This window comes from Ochotona princeps, chromosome 25 (assembly GCF_030435755.1).
Source record: "Ochotona princeps isolate mOchPri1 chromosome 25, mOchPri1.hap1, whole genome shotgun sequence".
Taxonomy (NCBI): Eukaryota; Metazoa; Chordata; class Mammalia; order Lagomorpha; family Ochotonidae; genus Ochotona; species Ochotona princeps.
In genome coordinates this window covers 20997726-21017139 of record NC_080856.1, presented here as the reverse complement: position 1 = coordinate 21017139, position 19414 = coordinate 20997726, and the positions used below count along the sequence as shown (strand labels likewise).

The window sequence follows — 19414 nt, the reverse complement described above, 5'->3', positions numbered from 1 at the left end:
TGTGGTGCAGCTCAGGGCTTTCCCTTTGCTCCTGGGACCCCTGTCCTACAGATGTTTTGTGTGTTATTTCTTTCTCTGCCTTTTGTGACCACCTGCACGGGTAGCCTGCAGCCTTCTGCTGCCCTGAGCAGACTGTAACGGTGTATTCCCTTCCCTCTCTCGTCCTGTACAGTGTGTTGCTCACAGTTAACCTATTCTTCATTTCCTTCCTTCTGTTCACAATCTCATTTTTCTGAACAGAGGTAAGGAAAATCTCTTGCCTTCCTGACATACAAAATAAGGACAAGTTGTATCTGAATTTTGACCAACTCTCTAAGTTTTACTTTTTGTCTGCAACTTGGATTATGAGTATGATATTAGCATTACTAAAATGTATAAGTAAAGTTAGGAAGTTCTGAGAAGTCAGCATGTTAATTCAGTATTCTGCTAAAAACGTTTGGTTAACCAAATCCTCTTTGCTAGCTTTTTTTCATAGCTTTATTGTTATGACTAACGCTTTCATTTTATGCCAGAAAGTAGGGGTCCATGCAATAGGTGAGGCCTACAGGTCTTTTGCCCAAGTGGCTGTCATCAAAATAAATAAATAAATAAATATAAAAAGAAGAAGAAGAAAAAGAAAAAATTTGAAAAATTGCTTTGCCTTAATGAAGTTACAGATTGACGTTTAAGATGTTTGTTCATTTGATTTATGATATTTAACCTGTTGAATTAGAAATGTCAAAAATGAAACACCTTGTCAGTCTTTTAGTTATTCGACAGACATTTGACTATTTTCTCCTACTGTGGCACCCCTAAGATTTGACTTCAAACTTTTGCAGGCTGGTTCCCAAAGGTTCAAGGTTCCTTTTCTTGGCAGTTTGACATTTGACAGTTTTATTTCAATTTTTTAACATCCAGAAATGAATTTCTTTAAAAACCCTTTTTTTTTTTTTTTTTGTTATTTTTGCTTTCACTATTTATTTTGAATGCAAGAGTTACCTGAGAGAGGGAACAAGATCTTCCATCCGCTGGGTCAGTCACCAGATGGCTGTAGGAAAGTCCAGTGCTGGGCCAGGCCGAAGCCAGGAGCTTTACCTAAGTTTCCCTTGTGGGTAGAAGGGACCGAAACACTTGGACCTGATGCATTGGCAGGGATCTGGATCAGAAGTGGAGCATCCAGGAGTCCAGTCAACACATGTATAGGTGCTGGTATTGCAGGCAGCAGCTATATCCACTATGCCACAATACCAGCCCTATTGCTTTTAAGTAAAACCTGATGCATAGCTTCTTGGCACTTTTAAATTTGAGCTTGAAGTTCCTTGAAGCTGTCTTTTTCTACAAATAATTGTAAATTCCTGCCAGTTTTTGAAGTGAATTTCTTTAGGAAGTTTTGTTGCCCTGTTTTGATTTACTTTATATTTCATGTATTGACATTTAATTTTTGGAAAAACTTTTGCCATTTACATTTCAGATTTAACTAATTGTTTGTCCTTTCTTCCAGTAATCTGAATTGGGAAAAACTTTGCTGTGTATTCACATGTAAACTGTGTACTTATATATGATTCCTCTCATCCAAGAGCTTTCTAAATAATACAATATACTACTTTCCCACATAATTACAAATTTATGTGCTTTAATTTCCTAATGAGTGTTATAACTGCTTCTTTTTAATTGTTTATCTTAGGGCAAAGAAAAAGGTGATGCCTGCACCTAAACCCAAAGTAAAGGTAAGTATTAAAACACATCATTTATTGGTTATACCCAGTGTTTGGTTGAGTTCATTTGTGATGAAAAGGATCTAAGCTATTTACCACAAATTAGTGGATGCCGTATTGTAAGATGCGTGTTTCCTGCTTTGTAAAAATCCTAAAACCTTTGTACTTGAGAGAAAAGATAGGTGAGTATCACTGGAAAATTTGTGTGTATTAATTAAATTATAAGGCTTAATTCTACCTGAGCATGTTGCCTAAGAGACAAAAATCTTCTTTAAAAGCATTGTTGAGAGTGTTAATATTTAGGAGGCCCTGAAAAAATCATGGAATATGGAATCGGAAGGGAATGCTAATATTCCCTGAGCTCTCTGAGTCTGTCGCTCTATATGAGACTCTGTGAGCCAACAGTGAAGCCCTGCCAGCGGGACACACTGCCTGAGCTTGGACTGTCCTTACTGGCATTTGCCGGGTCCAGCCATCACTTCATTCTTTCTTTTTGTAATTTATTCTCAGAGATGGCAGTTTTCTTAGGCTTGTGTAGGTCAGAAATTGAAAAGAAGCCTTAAATCTGGGCCCTCAAAGGATAACAACTTAGGAAAAGAAAGGACTAGGGAAAAAAAAACCTACCCACCAGCAAAGCAACTAAAAAACTTCCTATTTTAGTTTGAGAAAAGAAAGTCTTCCCTGGAGATTGTTCCTAGCTTAAGAGTTTAATAAATGCTACTTCCATAATTTGAGAAAATTACATCCAAGATAAGATAATAACCCGAACTTAGTGGATTGATTATAATGCAAAGGAACTGGCAAAAATAAATTTTATATTTGTCACAGGCATCAAGAATTTGCTCACGAGGCTGGCACTGTGGTTTAGTGAGTTAAGCCGCTGCCTGTAGCAGCAGCATCCCGTATGGTGCTGGTTCAAGACCTGGCGCTCACCTCCAGCTCTTGATAAGGCACTGGGAAAGCAGCAGAAGGTGGTTCAAGGGTTTGGGCACATACACTCTTTTTTTTCTTCCATATTTTTGATTATATATTTGACAATCTTTAATTAGGGTAAAAAGGTTCAAGGGCTACAGGAAAGCGGGTAAGACTGTTATTTCCACATTGTTTCCTTCATGTATCTGAGGTAAAGGGGAATATTAAGGGAGAAGCACCACCCAGTCTCCCCCCCATCCCAGGTCCCGGATGTGGGGCATGCTCCGAGGGTCTTGCTCAAATGGTTTTGATAGTTGACCAGTTATGAATTGCTGCCAGTCTCGCCACTCCAAGCACGATGAGGTCATTGAAGAATCCACTGATTGACATAGTCCATCTTAGAGTCTCCGTTTGCCCAGTTTTTCACTGCCAACATGTGGCTGAGGTGGTTGATTGACTTGTTCTGTCCTCTGTCTTTTCATGGTTAGGGTTCTGAGTTTGGCAGTTCAATTGGGGAGATCCCCAAAGAAACTTTGTCTAAGGTGTTCCCAGACCAGATTCTTGTATGTACTAGCAACAGTCCATCGCCCCAATCAGCTGGTGATTGCAATTGCTGGGTAGATTCTGTTTCCAGCCCTGTCTTCCGCTGGAACCAGTGGGTGTTGCAGTCCAGCCTGGTTCTGCCAAGCACACACTCGGCCCTCACATAAACCAGTGGAAGTTGCAGCCTAGTCAGAGTGACCCACAATAACCCCCACCAGGCCCACCCCCTGTCCTGGTTTGCCAGTATGTGCAGCAGACTAGTTCAGTCTGTTCTACATCCCCTTTAGCTCTCTTACGTGTCAATGGACATTGAAGCCTAGTTCAACCCAGGCAGCCCGACTATCCAGCCCACACACACGCTGTTGGGTGCCTTTCTGTCTAGCCACCCCAGCCCCTGTCCTGGTTTTTGTGCCCTCCAGTGGGAGTGGTAACCCAAGAGAGAGAAGCCCACTGTTTCCCTTCTAGGCCACTCCCACTCCTGGAATATGCACTCTCCAGGTGGTCTTGCATTGTAACTTGACAGAATTAGCCCCCAGTGCCAGCTTCTGCCAGCTGATGCTACAACTAAGCCCAACCAACCCTTACCCACTCTTAATTTTTGTTTACACCAGTAGGAACAATCAGCTCAGCCTGGCTTTTCCCTGATCTAGTCCACATGAGGCCCACAGGTGGGATGCAGGAGAGAGCAGCTAAAGAGGTAGAAATGCAGGGAGCAGAAATGAGGTCAACATCCTTGCACACTACATGACAAAAAAGGTAGAGACTTCATAAAAAGGCCAAACCTTGGGCCTGGCACAATAGTCTAGTGGCTCAAGTCCTTGCCTTGCATGTTGGGGCATGCCATAGGCGTCAGTTTGTGTCCTGGCTTCTCCGCTTCACTCCTGTCTCCCTGCTTGTGGCCTGAGAAAGCAGTCAAAGATGGTCCAAGGCTTGGGACCCTGCACTTGCGTGGGAGGTGCTCCTGGCTTCAGATCAACTCAGCTCCAGCTTTGCGGCCAATGGGGAGTGAGCCAGCAGATGGAGGATCTTTCTCTCTCTTCTTTATGGATCTGAGGTTCCAATAAAAACAAATAAATCTTAAAAAAAATTTTTTTTTGAAAGGAAAGAAAGGCTGAGCTGCTCCTGTGTACAAGGAGAACAAGAATAGTGTCTGGATGTGGAGTGAGAACTGAAGATCTGATACAAGGAGACAGCGAGGAGGTGGTTCCCATCACTGATGTATATAGTATATGAATGATCCCAATTCCATTGTTTCCTTTTTTAAAAACAGTATGTATAAAATATTGTATATTTAATAGATTTTATATATCAAAAATATAAATATGCAAGATATTTATAAATACACCTTTTATATTCCCTTGAAAGCCAGAATTTCAGAGAGAGAGAGAGATCTTCCATCTGCTAGTTTACTCCCAAAATGCCTGCAGTAAGTTGGGGTCATGCTGAAGCCTGGAGCTGATAACATCATCTGAGTGTCCCACTGGAGAAACAAAACCCAAGCACTTGAATCATCATTTACTGCCTTCTTGGTGCATTAGGAGAAAGTTGGGTTGATCCCGAAGGAGCCAGAACTTGAACTTTCACTCTCCTATCCTAAGTAGCGATCCTATGCAGCTTAGTTGGCTGCAACCACAGTGTTCCACCCTTTGACTTGGTTTTTGACCTCTAGAATTACAGCAGAGATTGTCTTTTGAGGTACTTGTCAAGTCAGAGCTGTTTGATCTCCAGATTATTTTGTTTTTCATGATTTCTAAGGATTTCCAGTGCAAAGAGAATTTTAATAATCACGACATTTTCTTAGTCTTCTAGTAATTATGTTTGTAATTTTTTCGTAACCATCTTTGTTTTTCCCATTATAATGCTGCTTATGCTAGGACTGTAGTCCAAAGAAGGACCAGAAAGCTCCTGCATCCTTGGTGGCTTCAGCTGGGGGTCCTTCTGCAAGCTCCAGCACACCTGCCATTGCTTCCGCCAGTTCAAGCTCTGCACCAGCTCAAGAAACCATCTGCCTCGATGACTCACTGGATGAAGACCTTTCTTTCCACTCACCTTCACTGGATCTTGTTTCTGAAGCTTTAGCTGTTATCAATAATGGGAACAAGGGCCCTCCAGTTGGCTCAAGGGTAGGCATGCCAACTACAAAACCTCGTCCAGGACTAAGAGAAGAAAAATTAGCAAGTATCATGAGTAAGCTGCCACTTGCTACTCCAAAAAAGCTAGATTCTTCTCAGACTGCACATTCATCAAGTCTTATAGCTGGTCACACAGGGCCAGTACCAAAGAAACCCCAGGATTTAGCTCATACTGGCATCTCTTCAGGCCTTATTGCTGGATCTTCAATTCAGAACCCTAAAGTTTCCTTAGAACCTTTGCCGGCCAGGCTGCTTCAGCAAGGACTACAAAGGTCAAGTCAGATTCATGCTTCTTCTTCTTCACAGACTCACGTCTCTTCTTCCCAAGCCCAAGTTGCTGCCTCCTCTCATGCTCTGGGAACTTCAGAGGCCCAAGATGCTTCTTCGTTAACTCAAGTTACCAAGGTGCACCAGCATTCAGCTGTCCAACAGAATTATGTGTCTCCATTACAAGCAACCATTAGTAAATCACAGACCAACCCAGTGGTGAAATTGAGTAATAATCCCCAACTTTCCTGTTCATCCCCACTCATGAAGACTTCAGAGAAGCCACTTATGTACCGCCTTCCTTTATCTACCCCTTCACCTGGAAATGGTTCTCAAGGGTCGCATCCTCTGGTTTCTAGGACAGCACCTAGCACCACTACCTCCAGTAACTATTTAGCCAAGGCAATGGTGTCACAAATCTCCACGCAGGGTTTTAAATCTCCCTTCTCAATGGCTGTGTCCCCAAAACTTGCCGCATCTCCCAAACCTGCCACTTCTCCTAAACCCTTGCCCTCACCTAAGCCTTCTGCCTCACCTAAGCCCTCTCTGTCAGCTAAGCCTTCAGTATCAACTAAACTCATTTCTAAATCCAATGCACCTCTGAAACCTACTGTATCCCCAACTTCTCCCAATCCAAGTGCACTAGTAGGCCAGAGTAGCCACTCCAGCAGTAACAACCCTATTCATAAACAGCCCAGTGGAATAAGCGTCAGCAGACAGTCCCCCACCTTGAATTTATTGCCCTCTAATCGCACTTCAGGCCTTCCGTCTACAAAAAACCTTCAGGCCCCTTCAAAGGTAACAAACTCATCATCCACTGGAACTGTTGGGAAGAATAGCTTGAGTGGAATTGCAGTGAATGTACCTGCCAGCAGAGGTAGCAACCATAACTCCAGCGGAGCCAATAGGACTAGTCTATCTGGGGGAACAGGAAGTGGAACACAGGGTGCTACTAAACCGTTGTCTACTCCACATAGACCGTCCTCTGCCTCAGGGTCTTCAGTGGTAACAGCCAGTGTACAGGTATGTATGCTTCCTATGTTAATGTGAGAAAATACATGAGGATGAAATCTTTCTTTAAGAAATGTTTTATGGGTTGTTTATAATAGGTTTATTGCAGCTTGCCATGGGAGTTCCTTATGTTCATGTCATGTGATGGGCACATTTGTGAATGAGGTTTTTGTTGGAATGTGGGCTTTCTTTTTTGGTAGAATATCACATGCTTGCTTTAAATTTTTTTGAAAAACGTAAGAATGCATATTTAAATTTACCTCTAAAAGTTCACAGCAGAGTGGTAATGATAGAAATGAAGATACATTCACTCACCTCCCATTTTTCCTACCAGCTCTGATTTTCTTTTAATCGAATTCACACACATTATTTTTATATCCTCAAGTGAAATGTTTTACATTAATTTTTAGTTACCTCTGCTTAATTACCAGCAGTAGTCCTTCTAATGCCAAGTTTTCCCCATTCATGAGGTTTTAAGATACACTTATTTTACGGTTAACTGGGACGCCTCACTCAGGGATCTTTTCAAGAAGGGACCATGGGTGTTGTCTGACCTTCGGTTTTGTGAACCTGATCGTTTTGTTCTGTGCTCTCACACCTGACTGCTTACTAGTCCTGCTTTATATTCTGTAATACTTCTTTACTGACCCTTGCTTGTGGAGAGATCTGAAGCCTTTCAGATTTTTTTGTTCCCTTATAAGTAATATGTTTTCTCTGCTTTCATGCTGATAAGAGTTTTCGTAGTGACCCAGTCTATTGCTGGGTTAGTTGATATTTATTGTTAATTTTGTACTTCAGACTTGGAGTCACATCTTTCAGTCTCTGACTTAGCTAGTTTTTCAGCTCAAGAATATTTTGTTTTATGATGTCCATTTATCCTAAGTTTTTTTTTCTAAGAGCTGTTGTTTATGTAAACACGTTGTCTTCCATATCATCTATTGTTTTTCTTCCTCTGCCACTTTGCGTTCTTAGGTTTCCTCAGATTTGTCCTTCACATCAATGATTTGGGACCTTAACTTTGTTTTTCCTAAAAGTAGTGCATGTTTACTCTAAGCAGATTTGGAAGAAAAAATAGATTCAACCCTCATTCCCATTTGTAGGTACTTTTTTTTAAGGCTATTTTAAAGACAGTCTGTTTTGTATAATACATTATACAACTAACTTTTTAAAAACTATATATTCCTGTTTTATGCTGTACAGGTTCTATATTCTCAAGTATTTGAAAGCTTGACCTTTGTGGTTTTGTGGGATTGTGTTTAAGCAAGTGCTCTAACTTTATGCTGCCTTCTGCTTATATTTAATAGGAGCATTGCCTAAGACAGTCCTTCATATTCAATATACCTTTAACACTGAAATCTTCATCATTTTGCCACTTACATAGTCTTAGAAATGCCTTGATCCCAGAATTCTAATATGAAACAAATGTAATTCAATTAATCGAAATCTCCATGACTTTGCTTTAATGAGAAAAGAAGACAATAACATAAACTAATGTTGAAGATTTATATGTGAAAGTTTAGATTATAGGCAAGATGTCTGAGAATTAGTTTGTACTGTTGTTTATATTATCTTTACTAAAAAGTTAGCTACCATTATTTTGTAAGAGACAGAGTAAACAGTCTTTAAGAGGAGTATGTTAAAGGATTTTATCAGAACTGGCTGCTCCCTGTCTCTGAGCCTCCTTCCTAGTGGCAACTACTTCCAACTCTTAGCTTTTTCTTCTTTGTATCTTTAAATAAGACTCATGAATGGAAACCCCTTAGTTTTATCAATTTCAGTTCTGTATTATCTTTGGGTTTTCATAATGCTAAGTCTTTTCTTTCTCATTTACTGCCCCATTGTCCTCAAATAGTAATACCACAGTTTTGGGTTATATCCATACCATATAAGTAATGTCTCTCTTTATCTAAATATTGCACTATGGTTTCATTTGCTTTTCTATTATGTGTTTTAGGCATTTTTTGTCCTGCAGTTAGAAAATGCTTATTTTCCCCACTTGCCTCATTTTATTTGAACTTAAGATTAAATCTTTCTTCATCCTTTATCATGTCCAGAATGCGTTAGTTCTGTGTTTTTCTAAAAGACCTTCATTCTGTATTTGACCATTTATCCCAGAAGGACACCGATACAGCCTAACAAAAAATACTTGGTTTGTGGTTTGTCACAGGAATGCTATATGGCAAAATGTGTGTTTCTGAAAAATAAGCCTCTCCCCTAATTTCTTCCTTTCACAAATGGCTTTATGATTTGGAGACTCTAGAGTTCTCGCTTTCTTGTCTGATCCATTTTTTGTCTTACTGTTTTGATTGAAGGAAAGGTCATCAAGTAAAGTTGTTTTGCGCTTTGGTGCACCTTACAATTCTTTTTGATTTAACATAACATCTCATTGCAATCTTTTCAGCTGCCTTGTGGCCTTTAGATCCTGTTTATAGAGCTCCAGTGTTGGATACATTTCCCATCTGTGCCTGTAAAATGTTCACCTCCTGTTTGAAGGCACCTGCATCTGCCTGCTTACTTGCAGAGTAAAAATGACAAAGAACAGAAGTTGAAATGTTTTGGGTTCAGATTAATAGGAACATCTGCTTTCTGCCTAGTTATTTTCCACCCCGGAGATTGCTCTTCTTTCTTGCCCATCAGCTTATTGATTTTTCCATGAGTCCTGTCTCTGTCACTTTGTAATTTCAGAAATCATTGATTCAGTATGCAAATGTTCATTGAGGATTTACTATGTGCTAGGCACTCTTCTAGGTGCTGGGGTAACACTTGACCTGAGACTTAAGTGAGCAGGGAGCCAATCCTCTGGAGATGGAAAGTCCAGTCCAGGTGAAACCAAACATGAGAACACTGAGATGGGAAAGAGCCTAAAATGAAGGCCTGCCTGGCTAGACAGTGCAACCCTCACCTTGTTGTGGAGGACTAACGGGGACTTGGGTTTTATTTTTTGGGTGTTGGGAAACTACTGAAGAATGTTAAACCAGGGGAGTGGTATGGTCTGATGTACACTTCAAAAGATTACTCTGAAAAAAGATTGTTACTGTGTGTGTTGTGGAGAATGGATGACTGATACACTCACCAAAACAGAAAATGTGGTTTCCAGAAAAGATTTAATTTCTGCCACGGAAGATCAAAGGTTTCTCTTCATATATTTCCCTCTGGGACTGAAGAAACATAGGATCGTTGCTAATATTTTTATGAAGAAGCAATTTGCCTTTGTGTTTTCATCTCATATGTTCCTGAATGATACCAGCAGTATAATATTCCACCTCTGAAAGGTATCCAGTTTTTAGCAAAAGAAGTGATAAATGTCCCTGTAGCATTAGATTGTCTGATGTTTCAGTTTAGATCTATACACAAGTTGAAGTAGATGTGGAAGCTCTTTGAAAGTGTAAGATGTTAGACCATAATGGCATGGCATCCATTTTTATTGTTAATACTTAAGTTGTTTAATTTTGGACTTTCTTAGCAATATTTAATTAATGTGCCTCACCAGGGGGCTGCAGGTGAGGCCTGCCACTTTGGAGGTCCTTATCCCAACAGGAAAAAGAAATTATGGTTAAGAAGAAACACTTCTTTCTTAAATTTTAGATTGATACAGAATATTTTCTATTTTGATTTCCTTAAGACATTATTATTTCTAATTTGGTAATTTTTCCCTAAAAGCAACCTCTTTGAATATCATGTCTGGCACAGTAGAGGAAAAGACAAATAAGGAAAACTCTCGAGTCCAAGCATGAAGTTAATGAAGATTGTACTTAATGTAGAAGGAAATTTCGGTAATAAAGAAAGAATGAGTTTGTTGGCTGTGAGCTCATTTTGTTCTTCATTTTATGATGCCTGAAAACAAAAATCTGACGTCTGAGTGGTTGGGAAGAATGAGACTATTGGTAGCAGTTAGCAGAGGTAAGGGAGCTGAGTGCAGAAGATGATTTCAGATTTGGACGTGTAAGGTGAATGAGTGTCAGATACCCACAGGGAAGGATTCACTCACAAAAGTCTCAGATACACAGGACTGAAAACAAGACAGGAGGCCAACCTGGTGGGTATATGAGGATCATTCAGAAAGTTCAAGGAAAATGCACGTTATGACAAAACTGCATGCATTTCAGAGATTTTTGCACCAAACTAAACTTTACATTCCATTTTCCATGAACTTGGTGGGGGTATTCTAGTAACCGTGCCAACCAATAAAAGAACCTGAGAGAAGGGAAGGCAGAGTGGAAGAGCAAATAACAGCCTTCTGGAAGGAGTTCTTTTTCTGTTCAGCAAGGGCATGAGCCATTTAGTTATAAAATTCTGTTCTGTGTAATACATGTATGAGAAAATGGAGTACTTTTTTATGAGAGAAAATAATTCGCCCTTTATGAATGCTTATTGACAGAAATAGCACACAAATTAAGAGTGCCGTTACCTGACATTATTGGCTAAAAAGGTTTTTTTGAACTAGGGGAATTTAGTTTTGGTAAGATAAGGCTGTAGCGAAGAGAACTCAAAATAAGTATTATTTTATACTGGGGACATGTGGTCTAGCAGATGTTTGTTGATAAATACACACAGAAAAGGGAGAAGTCAAAATGACTTAATTGCTTTAGAAAGGTTCAAATAATTAAAATAACTGTAGAGTAGACCTAAAAGATTTCATAATGAAAGCTCAACAGTTACTAACTTATTTTTTATGTGTTTCTGTTCATAAATGTGGTATCAGAGCCCAAGTAAAGAAGATAAAAGATTAATTTCTTGCCTTGTGGAGGCTAATTTTAGAAAAGTAGCAAAATGGAAGCTAACCTTCAGAGTTTAAGGAGTAAATATTGTGTGAAATAGCCTGTCATTGAGTAAATTTCAAAGTGAAAGGAATATACATACATTTTGTTGATGCTAAGAGCTGATGAAGAGCCAAGAGTAGTAATATGGTTGCAGAAAGGGTTGAGGTCCATTTCCATGAGAAGGCAAAGGGAACATGGAAGATTGGAATACTAAGTGCTGGTCCAAGAAATTTCTGCAAGGCAGGATTCGTTTCAGGTCAAATAGCTGGGCTTTGAGAAGGGCACAGTAAGCTTAGTGATGAGGAAGAACTTCAGGATGGCTTCATCTCTCAGATGTGATATGACAGAAGAAAGGTTATAGTAGGGCTCTGAAAAAGCTGCATTGTTGTTTGAAATTTTGTTTAGAAGATTTATTTTTATTGGAAAGGCAGAGAGGAGAAACAAAAAGATCTCTTCCATACACTGAATCAATTCTCAGGTGTCCACAGCTGGCAGAACTGAGCCGATCAGGAGCCAGGAGCTTCTTCTGGGTTTCCCATGTGGATATAGGGTCTCAATGCCTTGGGCTGTCCTCAACTCTCAGGCAGAGAACTGGATGGGAAGTGGAGCAGCTGGCATAGGAACCAACACCCATATGGGATCCTGGTGCATGCAAGGCAAAGGTTTTAGCCACTAGGCTGCCATGCCAGGCCCAGAAGCTGCATTCTTTAACAGCAATGGCAGAGTTTGTGTCACAAAAATATAAGACAAATAGGAAAATTACTACATGTTTTCAGGGACCCATTTGAAAGAATTATTTCCTAGTGGTTCAAGTGTGTAGGCTAAGAAATATAGAAAAGTCAAAATATTGGACATTAGATTAAGAGAGTGAAAATGGTGTTAATGTAGACACCATAACGACAATTTTGAAATAGGATTCTATAGTGATAGTGAAGAGATGAGTACCCAGAATTTTCAAGTGTCACAGATTCTCAAAAGCAGCATTGGTAGCACTTTAAAATACATATTTCATCTAATTTTTAATCTGTCTGAAAAATTAGAACAGTCTTAAGCCACAGTCTTGGTGTCCATGAGAATAGTAAATAAAATAAAAAAATAAAACAGTGTGAGTTAAATACTTTATTTTTTTTATCTATTTTGACCCCTGGTTTTCACACAGTCCACAGCGGGAGCGTCATTATTGGCTAATGCCTCACCTCTGACTCTCATGACATCACCTTTGTCTGTAACAAATCAAAATGTGACTCCTTTTGGGATGCTGGGTGGCCTTGTTCCTGTGACCGTGCCCTTCCAGTTTCCCTTGGAGCTACTTGGCTTTGGAGCGGACACAGCTGGAGTGACAACCACCTCGGGATCTACCTCAGCCGCTTTCCATCATAGCCTAACTCAGAGTAAGTGGGGCTCTTTCATTCATTGGGCTGGCTAGTGTGACAGGGCAGGAAACCTCACATAGTTTTTGTAGTTGAGTAGTCCATTTGGAGTTAATAGGACAATAGATGTTTCTAAGAAATGCACTTCGTTTCATCTGTATTAAATCAAATTACTGGACTCTAGAAACAGATGAGTCATCCATACAATTCTTTTCTGAGTTGTTGGGTTTGTGTACACATCTATAATTATGTCTCTACCCCTTTTTGAAGTGTGTATGCGCTGATATTTGGAAGACCTCTGAAGGCAGGGCTGTGCTGGCATTAGATAAATCAGACTATTCATTTTTGGTCTAAGAGCTCAAATCGTAGTTGAAAGAAGATCACTGACAAGTCTGTTTTCCTCTCAGATTTACTAAAGGGTTTACAGCCAGGAGCTCAACATGCAGCAACACTTTCCCATTCACCTCTGCCTACACATTTACAGCAAACATTTAATGGTAAGAAAGCCATCTGTTTCTTCATCTCTTTGTTTTTTATATAGGTGTATAGATATGAATTAGTCTTTTAGGAAAATGTGAATGAAATGAAAAAAAATATTGAAAAATAAATTTTCATATGATTGAATCCTCATTGGCTACAGACTTTTAAGAGATAAATAGATGAATGAGATCTTTATTGTTACATTTGAAAAGAACCTTTTTGTGGAAGAACCTTATGTGGAATTGATGATTAGGAAGATGCTCAATAGGATATTTAATAAAAGTCATATCCATACAGTAATTTTAACAAGTGAAACTTTTTGAAAGCTTACTAAATGCGAGATAGCCTTGTGGTAACTTACATGGATAAGCTGATTTGATCTTTGCAACAAGCCTGTGAATTAGTAAACTTAATCAGAGAAGTGAGCGCTTGCCTGAGATGATTTGACCTGAGCTACAGCCCCAGCCAGTCTGATCCACAGTCTTAATTGCTAACCATTAAACTTTCCTAAAGCTTTATAGTGATTAGATTGACATGGTCCAGGCTGGCTGGACCATGTAGCTTAGCTTGTAGCTTAGCTGAGTCACTCTGCATTCTAACCTTGGGACCGGTGGCTGCTACACCTAACACACTGACCCCCCTGATTGATGCACATGCTACCTTTGTAGATTGCTGATACTAAGTTTCAGGCCATGGTCAGAACCTTTTGAGAAGTAGCTGCTTGACTCCCTTATAAACTTGGGAGTTGTTTGGGCGTCTCCATTCTTTTTGGTCATTGCACTAACAATTACCTTTAAGTCGGCTTACCGTTGAATGTGGTACAAAGTTGTGTAGCTGTCTTGAGGCAAGAGGTAGTCTTTAAAACATAAGTGCTAAACTGCCCCTGACTCACCCTTGAAAGAATGAGCATAAAACCATAATTGTACAAATTAAGTAACAGGGTAAATACAAATGTTAGCCATCCTGATCTTGCAGAACTCGATTAGGTTTACATGTTAAGGGGCAGTTAGCTTGTAGCTGCACAGTTCCTCCCTGGAGCTGCTCGGAATGTTGAATCTAGCTGAGGAGTATCCGCTCAAGCAGGCAGGTTGGCATGAGTGTGATCATGTGTGATGAATTCACAGGATTCTTCTGGCTCTAGAAGGACCAGGAAGCCTTGCATGAAGTATCTTATCATCTAAACAGAACTATTGTTCAGAGCAGGCAAGAAAATATGTCAATTTTTTTCCAAATAACTAAAGTTAACAAGTTTAAAATTTCTCCTCTAACTGGAGAAATTTGAGTTTTGAGCTCAGAAGTTTAGATTCTGAAATTACTCATTTGAGCTAGTTTCTTAGCTTGTTTGATCAAAATGTCTCTTGCTTGTAAGCTGTGAGCACTGTATTTTTACTGGACTTCTTATTAGCATTTAAATGACAGTAACTGATTTAAAGCTTCTATCTTTATGCCCTGTTTATACTAAGTCCAATTTGTGTGAATTCTTTTATTTTTAAATTTAGTAAAAAATTAGTATCAGTAAAATTCTTTGAAGTCCAAAGAGTAGATATTTTAGGTTTTATAGGAATTATTCAACTCTGTCATTTTAACATGAAAACAACTGTAGATGGTATGTAGAAATGAACATGATTGTGTCCCAATAAAACTTTATTTACAAAAACATATGTAAGCAAGATTTGGCTCTTGACTCAGGTTTGCCAATCCCTCATGTAAATAATCTCACTCTCCAGTTAATGTGAGTATTTTATTTTGCTAGTTAACTAAAACTGCTTTGGACAAACTTCTGTTGAGAAAGCATCTTAGAGGGGATATCCTTGAGGTTATGAAACTGTAAAAAAAAAAAGTTAAAAAAAAAACCTTGCCATTTTGTCAATTTCATTTTGTACCTCCGACCAAGTGTTGCTATCTGCACATGTTGGTGATTGCCTTTGCCTTCCTTTAAATGAAAAAGCCAAAGTTGTCACCAAAATTAGTTTAATACTCTTCTTTGTATATAACTTTAGAAGATCATCTTGTTTCACTGATACATTATTTATTCCGTAAAAGCAGGGGTTTTGTTTTGTTTTTTAAATGTTTCCAAAGTGACTTAGAGATCACACCTGGACCAAGCAATATGACCTTTATGGTGTAGTAATTTGTTCCTGTTTCCCTGTGAGTTTCTGCCATTCATGCTGCTTCCTGTAAAGTCAAGGTCTCTCTCTCTGGTCTGTTTCTCTCAAGCCTGGGTTGTCTTTGGGGCTTCATTTTTCTTCTAAGCAGAGGCCTAGTAAAAGATTTCTTCCTTTTCCATTGGCTCTCCAGCTCATTGAGTCCTACACTTGTCTAGGTATTACCCTTGTCTTTGCTCTTCTGGTTTGTCATTCAGCTGAAGTTTATGTGGAGTAATCCACATTTTCCTGGCAGACAATTAAGGAGCAGTGTGTAAAAATAGAAACCACTGTCCTCAGTACCAGACTTTTCGTATCGCTGACAGCCAGGTTAGGCCTGGAATAAAGGTTCAGATTCTTTTCACTACCATTGTGCTATGTTCATTTACATAAATCATTGAGGGTTAATTATTGGATGTAGTATGATGGCAAGCCATTTAATTCCATTTACAAGAAAATGAAATTGACCTTGTATTCTAAAGGGCTTGGAAAATGTGATTGGTCCCTTGAAAGCAGTTCTTTTATAGTCCTCCCAGAATTTGACATACCTGGCTATGAGGTAAATGTTAAGCATTTATTAAAAAATAATCTTACAGGATACAAAAAAAGCAACTGGACCACAGTTATTTGAGTTAAAAGGCTCACTGATGTTGACTTTAAAAAAATCTCTTTTATGTTTAATCAACCCCTATAATGCTTTATAGCCTATGAGGCATTAAAGGTTGTCTTTTTAGAGATGTCATCCACATAAAAGTTAAAAGTTAATTGTTCTTTTGCTTTATTTGTTTTTATCTATTTTTTCATAACATGCCTATCCATACCAATTTAACATCTCTTTTTCTCAGATGGAGGCCAAAGTAAAGGGGACACTAAATTACCACGGAAATCTCAATGACTTCCCAGCAAGCCAAGGAGACGAAACATTTAGTTGGCTGATGGAATCTACCTGATGGGAAAGTACTTTTGTGGTCATAGGGCTGCTGTTTCTGTCGATGTTTACATTCTCTCGTCCCAAGCACTGTGGTGAGGAGGAAAAAGAAAACACTACTTGAGCAAAGCCAGGTGCAGGCGGAAGAAATGCTTTTGTGCAAAGCTAGTGACCTTCGGTCTCTTCTTAAAGACAAAGTTACCACATTAGCTGACTTGAACGTGACTCAGTTGTCAAACCCACACAAGTACATATTTGATTTTTCCCGGGGGATGATGAAAGGTGTTGAGACGATTTGGGTAAACTCCATCCATCTTGGGGGTTGGCTCTGAATACTTGTAGACATAATTGCATAAAGGCAATATATCTAGAATTGGGTCACTCTATCAGGAGTAATGACCGTGTCTGTTTAAGTGGACTATGTAGCAAATTTGCCACAAAAACACTGAATGACCCTATGTCTGATACAGACAGTAGATGAAGAAATAGTGTACCCTCAAAAATCCTGAGCAAACTTGAATCTTCTCCAGTGTGTAGCAACTCCCCGTGTAAATCCGTGTACTAAAGATACTTCAGGAATGTGATTTTAGCACAGTGGTATATATTATTAAATCATCTAGATTTTTTTTTCTTAAGTCAGGAAATTGAGCCTGTCGCTCTTAATAGAAGAAACCTAGATGTTCCCTTTTTGTAAAAGGGTCAATTTCATCTTCCATTTAGAAGCAGGTACTTACTTCTTCTCTTTAGGTGATTGACTTGTTAATTCTCATTTCCATTTTGGATGTTAAAATGTGACTGTGATCACATTTTTCTCTTGAAAAATGGAGATTTTTGATAGGGTTACTGCTTTTGTGCTTATAGCCCTTGCAAGTTACCGACATGAACTGTAAATTTCCCCCAAATTCACCTCACTCCACTGTTTTTTTTTTTTAAGTTAGTGGTACTTCAGGTGGTTATTAGCTATTGATATAAACAGGTAGAAGTATGTATTGAATACTTTTATGCTTCTTCATTGATCATTCAGATGGTGTGTGTAGTTTTTTATTTTTAAGATGATGTTTAAAGGGAGAAATTACATTAGTATCATTGTGTATACAAGGGATTATATTTTATAACAACCATAATGTATTTTTACTCCCTATATCCATTGCAGTGGAATTGTTGGGAGTATTTGGGATCTTAAAGCTTTATTAGTATTTATTCAGAATATTAATACACAAGCAATCCTGCAGATGAGACACTTTATTATAGCCTCCTTATGCAAATGTCATAGAAGACAGAGGATGCTGAGGGAAAAACTCAGAGTTCTCTTTGGATGTATTTTATGGATTTTCCCTCATCATTTGAGTGTCTCTTCTTCCAGTTGATGAATATTTTCTAACTATACCCAAGAATAGTGTAAGCTCCAAAATGGTGTAAGGTTGGTCCATTTTTAATGAGAGACTAACTCAAAAACAGCATTAGGCTGGCAATGCCAAGATTTATATCATGAGTTTTCATTATACATTGCCCTATACCAGTGGTGGAGAACCCTTCATCTGCCAACAGCCACTTGGATATTTCTAACGTCATTCGCAGGTCATAAAAAATTATCACCTAACAATCAGCCTGCTCTGGAGTTATTGAATTTTGAGTTCCACCTGTAGCTGCCTTGGCAGGGCCGGACCAGATGCTTTTGTAAGCGTTATGGCCCGCAGTGTGAGCGTTCTCCAGCCTACCCTACGCTGTTGATGTTATTTCAGATAGTATTAATTAGACCCTTTTCCCCTAGGTAAACAAAGTTCTCAGCCTACAGGACTGTGAATAGATAACTGCAAATCTTGGCTTCTAAGTCACATTGGTTTGCTTCATAGCAAATGATAATACTAATAAATGACTGAAATCTGTAGTTCTAAGAACTTGTTACAGTAAGAAAAAGGATTATTTCAGATTGATAATGTTTATTAATTAAGAATTTAGTCTCCCAGTGAAACTTACAGTAAAAATTACAGAACAGTACTGGGATATATTGAGGTTTGACTTGAATTCAGTGTTTTTGATTAGGTTTTTTAATTAAGGAAACTTGCTCAATTCTTGATTTACTGCTGCATAGTGGACTTCTTGCTTTTCCCTTTGCAAATACTGCCTGGTTTAAGTAATAGATGTTTTCTTTCAGAAAAGCAGGCTTTGATTTACTTCTTCCTGCTAACTGTACATGTGTTCCTCTGTGTGTATACGTGTGGATGTCTATACACACATAATTATATAAATTCAACACTAGTATTAAGGTAAAAGAATAATCATTTATTTTCTTGTATCCAGCAATCATGAACCTGAATCATGTCTTAAGATCCCTGATGACTTTGTCATCACTGGAAAATAGGATTATCATGTCGGCCCCCCTCCCCTGTCCATCATGTTATACTAACCAATGCAAATATCAGAAGGCCCTTGAGTCTGAGAATATAATATGGAGATTATATTTCATTTCCTCAGTCTTGATTCCTTGAGGACTATTGTCAGATTTCCAATTCAGCAACCTTCCCCCGTGTTTTTTACTGTCCGAATAGATTCATTTCAGTCAGGACAACCCTTTATGTTGCATAAATGAATTACACCTCTTGTCTTTCTTCATAGAATATGATCAGAGAGTTTCTACATGTAAATACAAGCCTATTTCTTTTCTAGATCATAACACTGAAAATGGTGCCCATTCTTTATGGTCACTTAATCTTACGGTTTTTATTACTAGAAGACATAAATTGATTATTTTTTAGCACAGAGACTTGTGACTCATACTGTATTTTTGCACTTAAAATCAAATTATGTTATTTTTTAAAATGGTGAGTAATTGGAAAGGATATCTATAGATCAATGTGTATTTCTATAGAGCATGAGCAACATCGAAATGCAAAAACTGATCAGCACACTTAGTTACCTCCCACTCAGCGGGATTCTTAATTCAGGAAGATTAAGCTATTTATTTCTGCCTGTCTTATATTTTCAGTTGCCTTCACTGATATATAAGCTGTTACTGTACATACAAGTTAATCCTCAGTATTCACAAGCAATAATGGTCAGCAGTGTTGTCCTCAGAGAGAGCCGTGCTGAGCCTTGGTTGGAGACTGTTTGGGAGCAAAGTGTCAAGCTCATTCAGAGCCTCCTGGATAAATGCAAGCAATAATTGCCATGAT

The 19414-nt window shown here is 38.8% G+C and overlaps 1 protein-coding gene across 4 annotated transcripts in view; it reads left to right on the top strand.

The window, feature by feature from the left end:
• The window catches only part of UBN2 (ubinuclein 2), a 68131-nt gene extending 50863 nt beyond the window's left edge, over nt 1-17268 (top strand). For 3 of the 4 annotated variants that reach the window (XM_058655063.1, XM_058655062.1, XM_004594369.2), the window contains 5 exons: nt 1664-1706; nt 5024-6571; nt 12479-12710; nt 13097-13186; nt 16159-17268. In XM_058655063.1, the coding sequence (XP_058511046.1) occupies nt 1664-1706; nt 5024-6571; nt 12479-12710; nt 13097-13186; nt 16159-16208 (1963 nt within the window). In that variant the 3' untranslated portion in view covers nt 16209-17268. Of the gene's footprint in view, nt 1-1663; nt 1707-5023; nt 6572-10219; nt 10366-12478; nt 12711-13096; nt 13187-16158 lie in introns of those variants that run through there. The other variant, XM_058655064.1, reaches the window with a different exon arrangement.
• Nucleotides 17269-19414: the final 2146 nt, after the last annotated feature.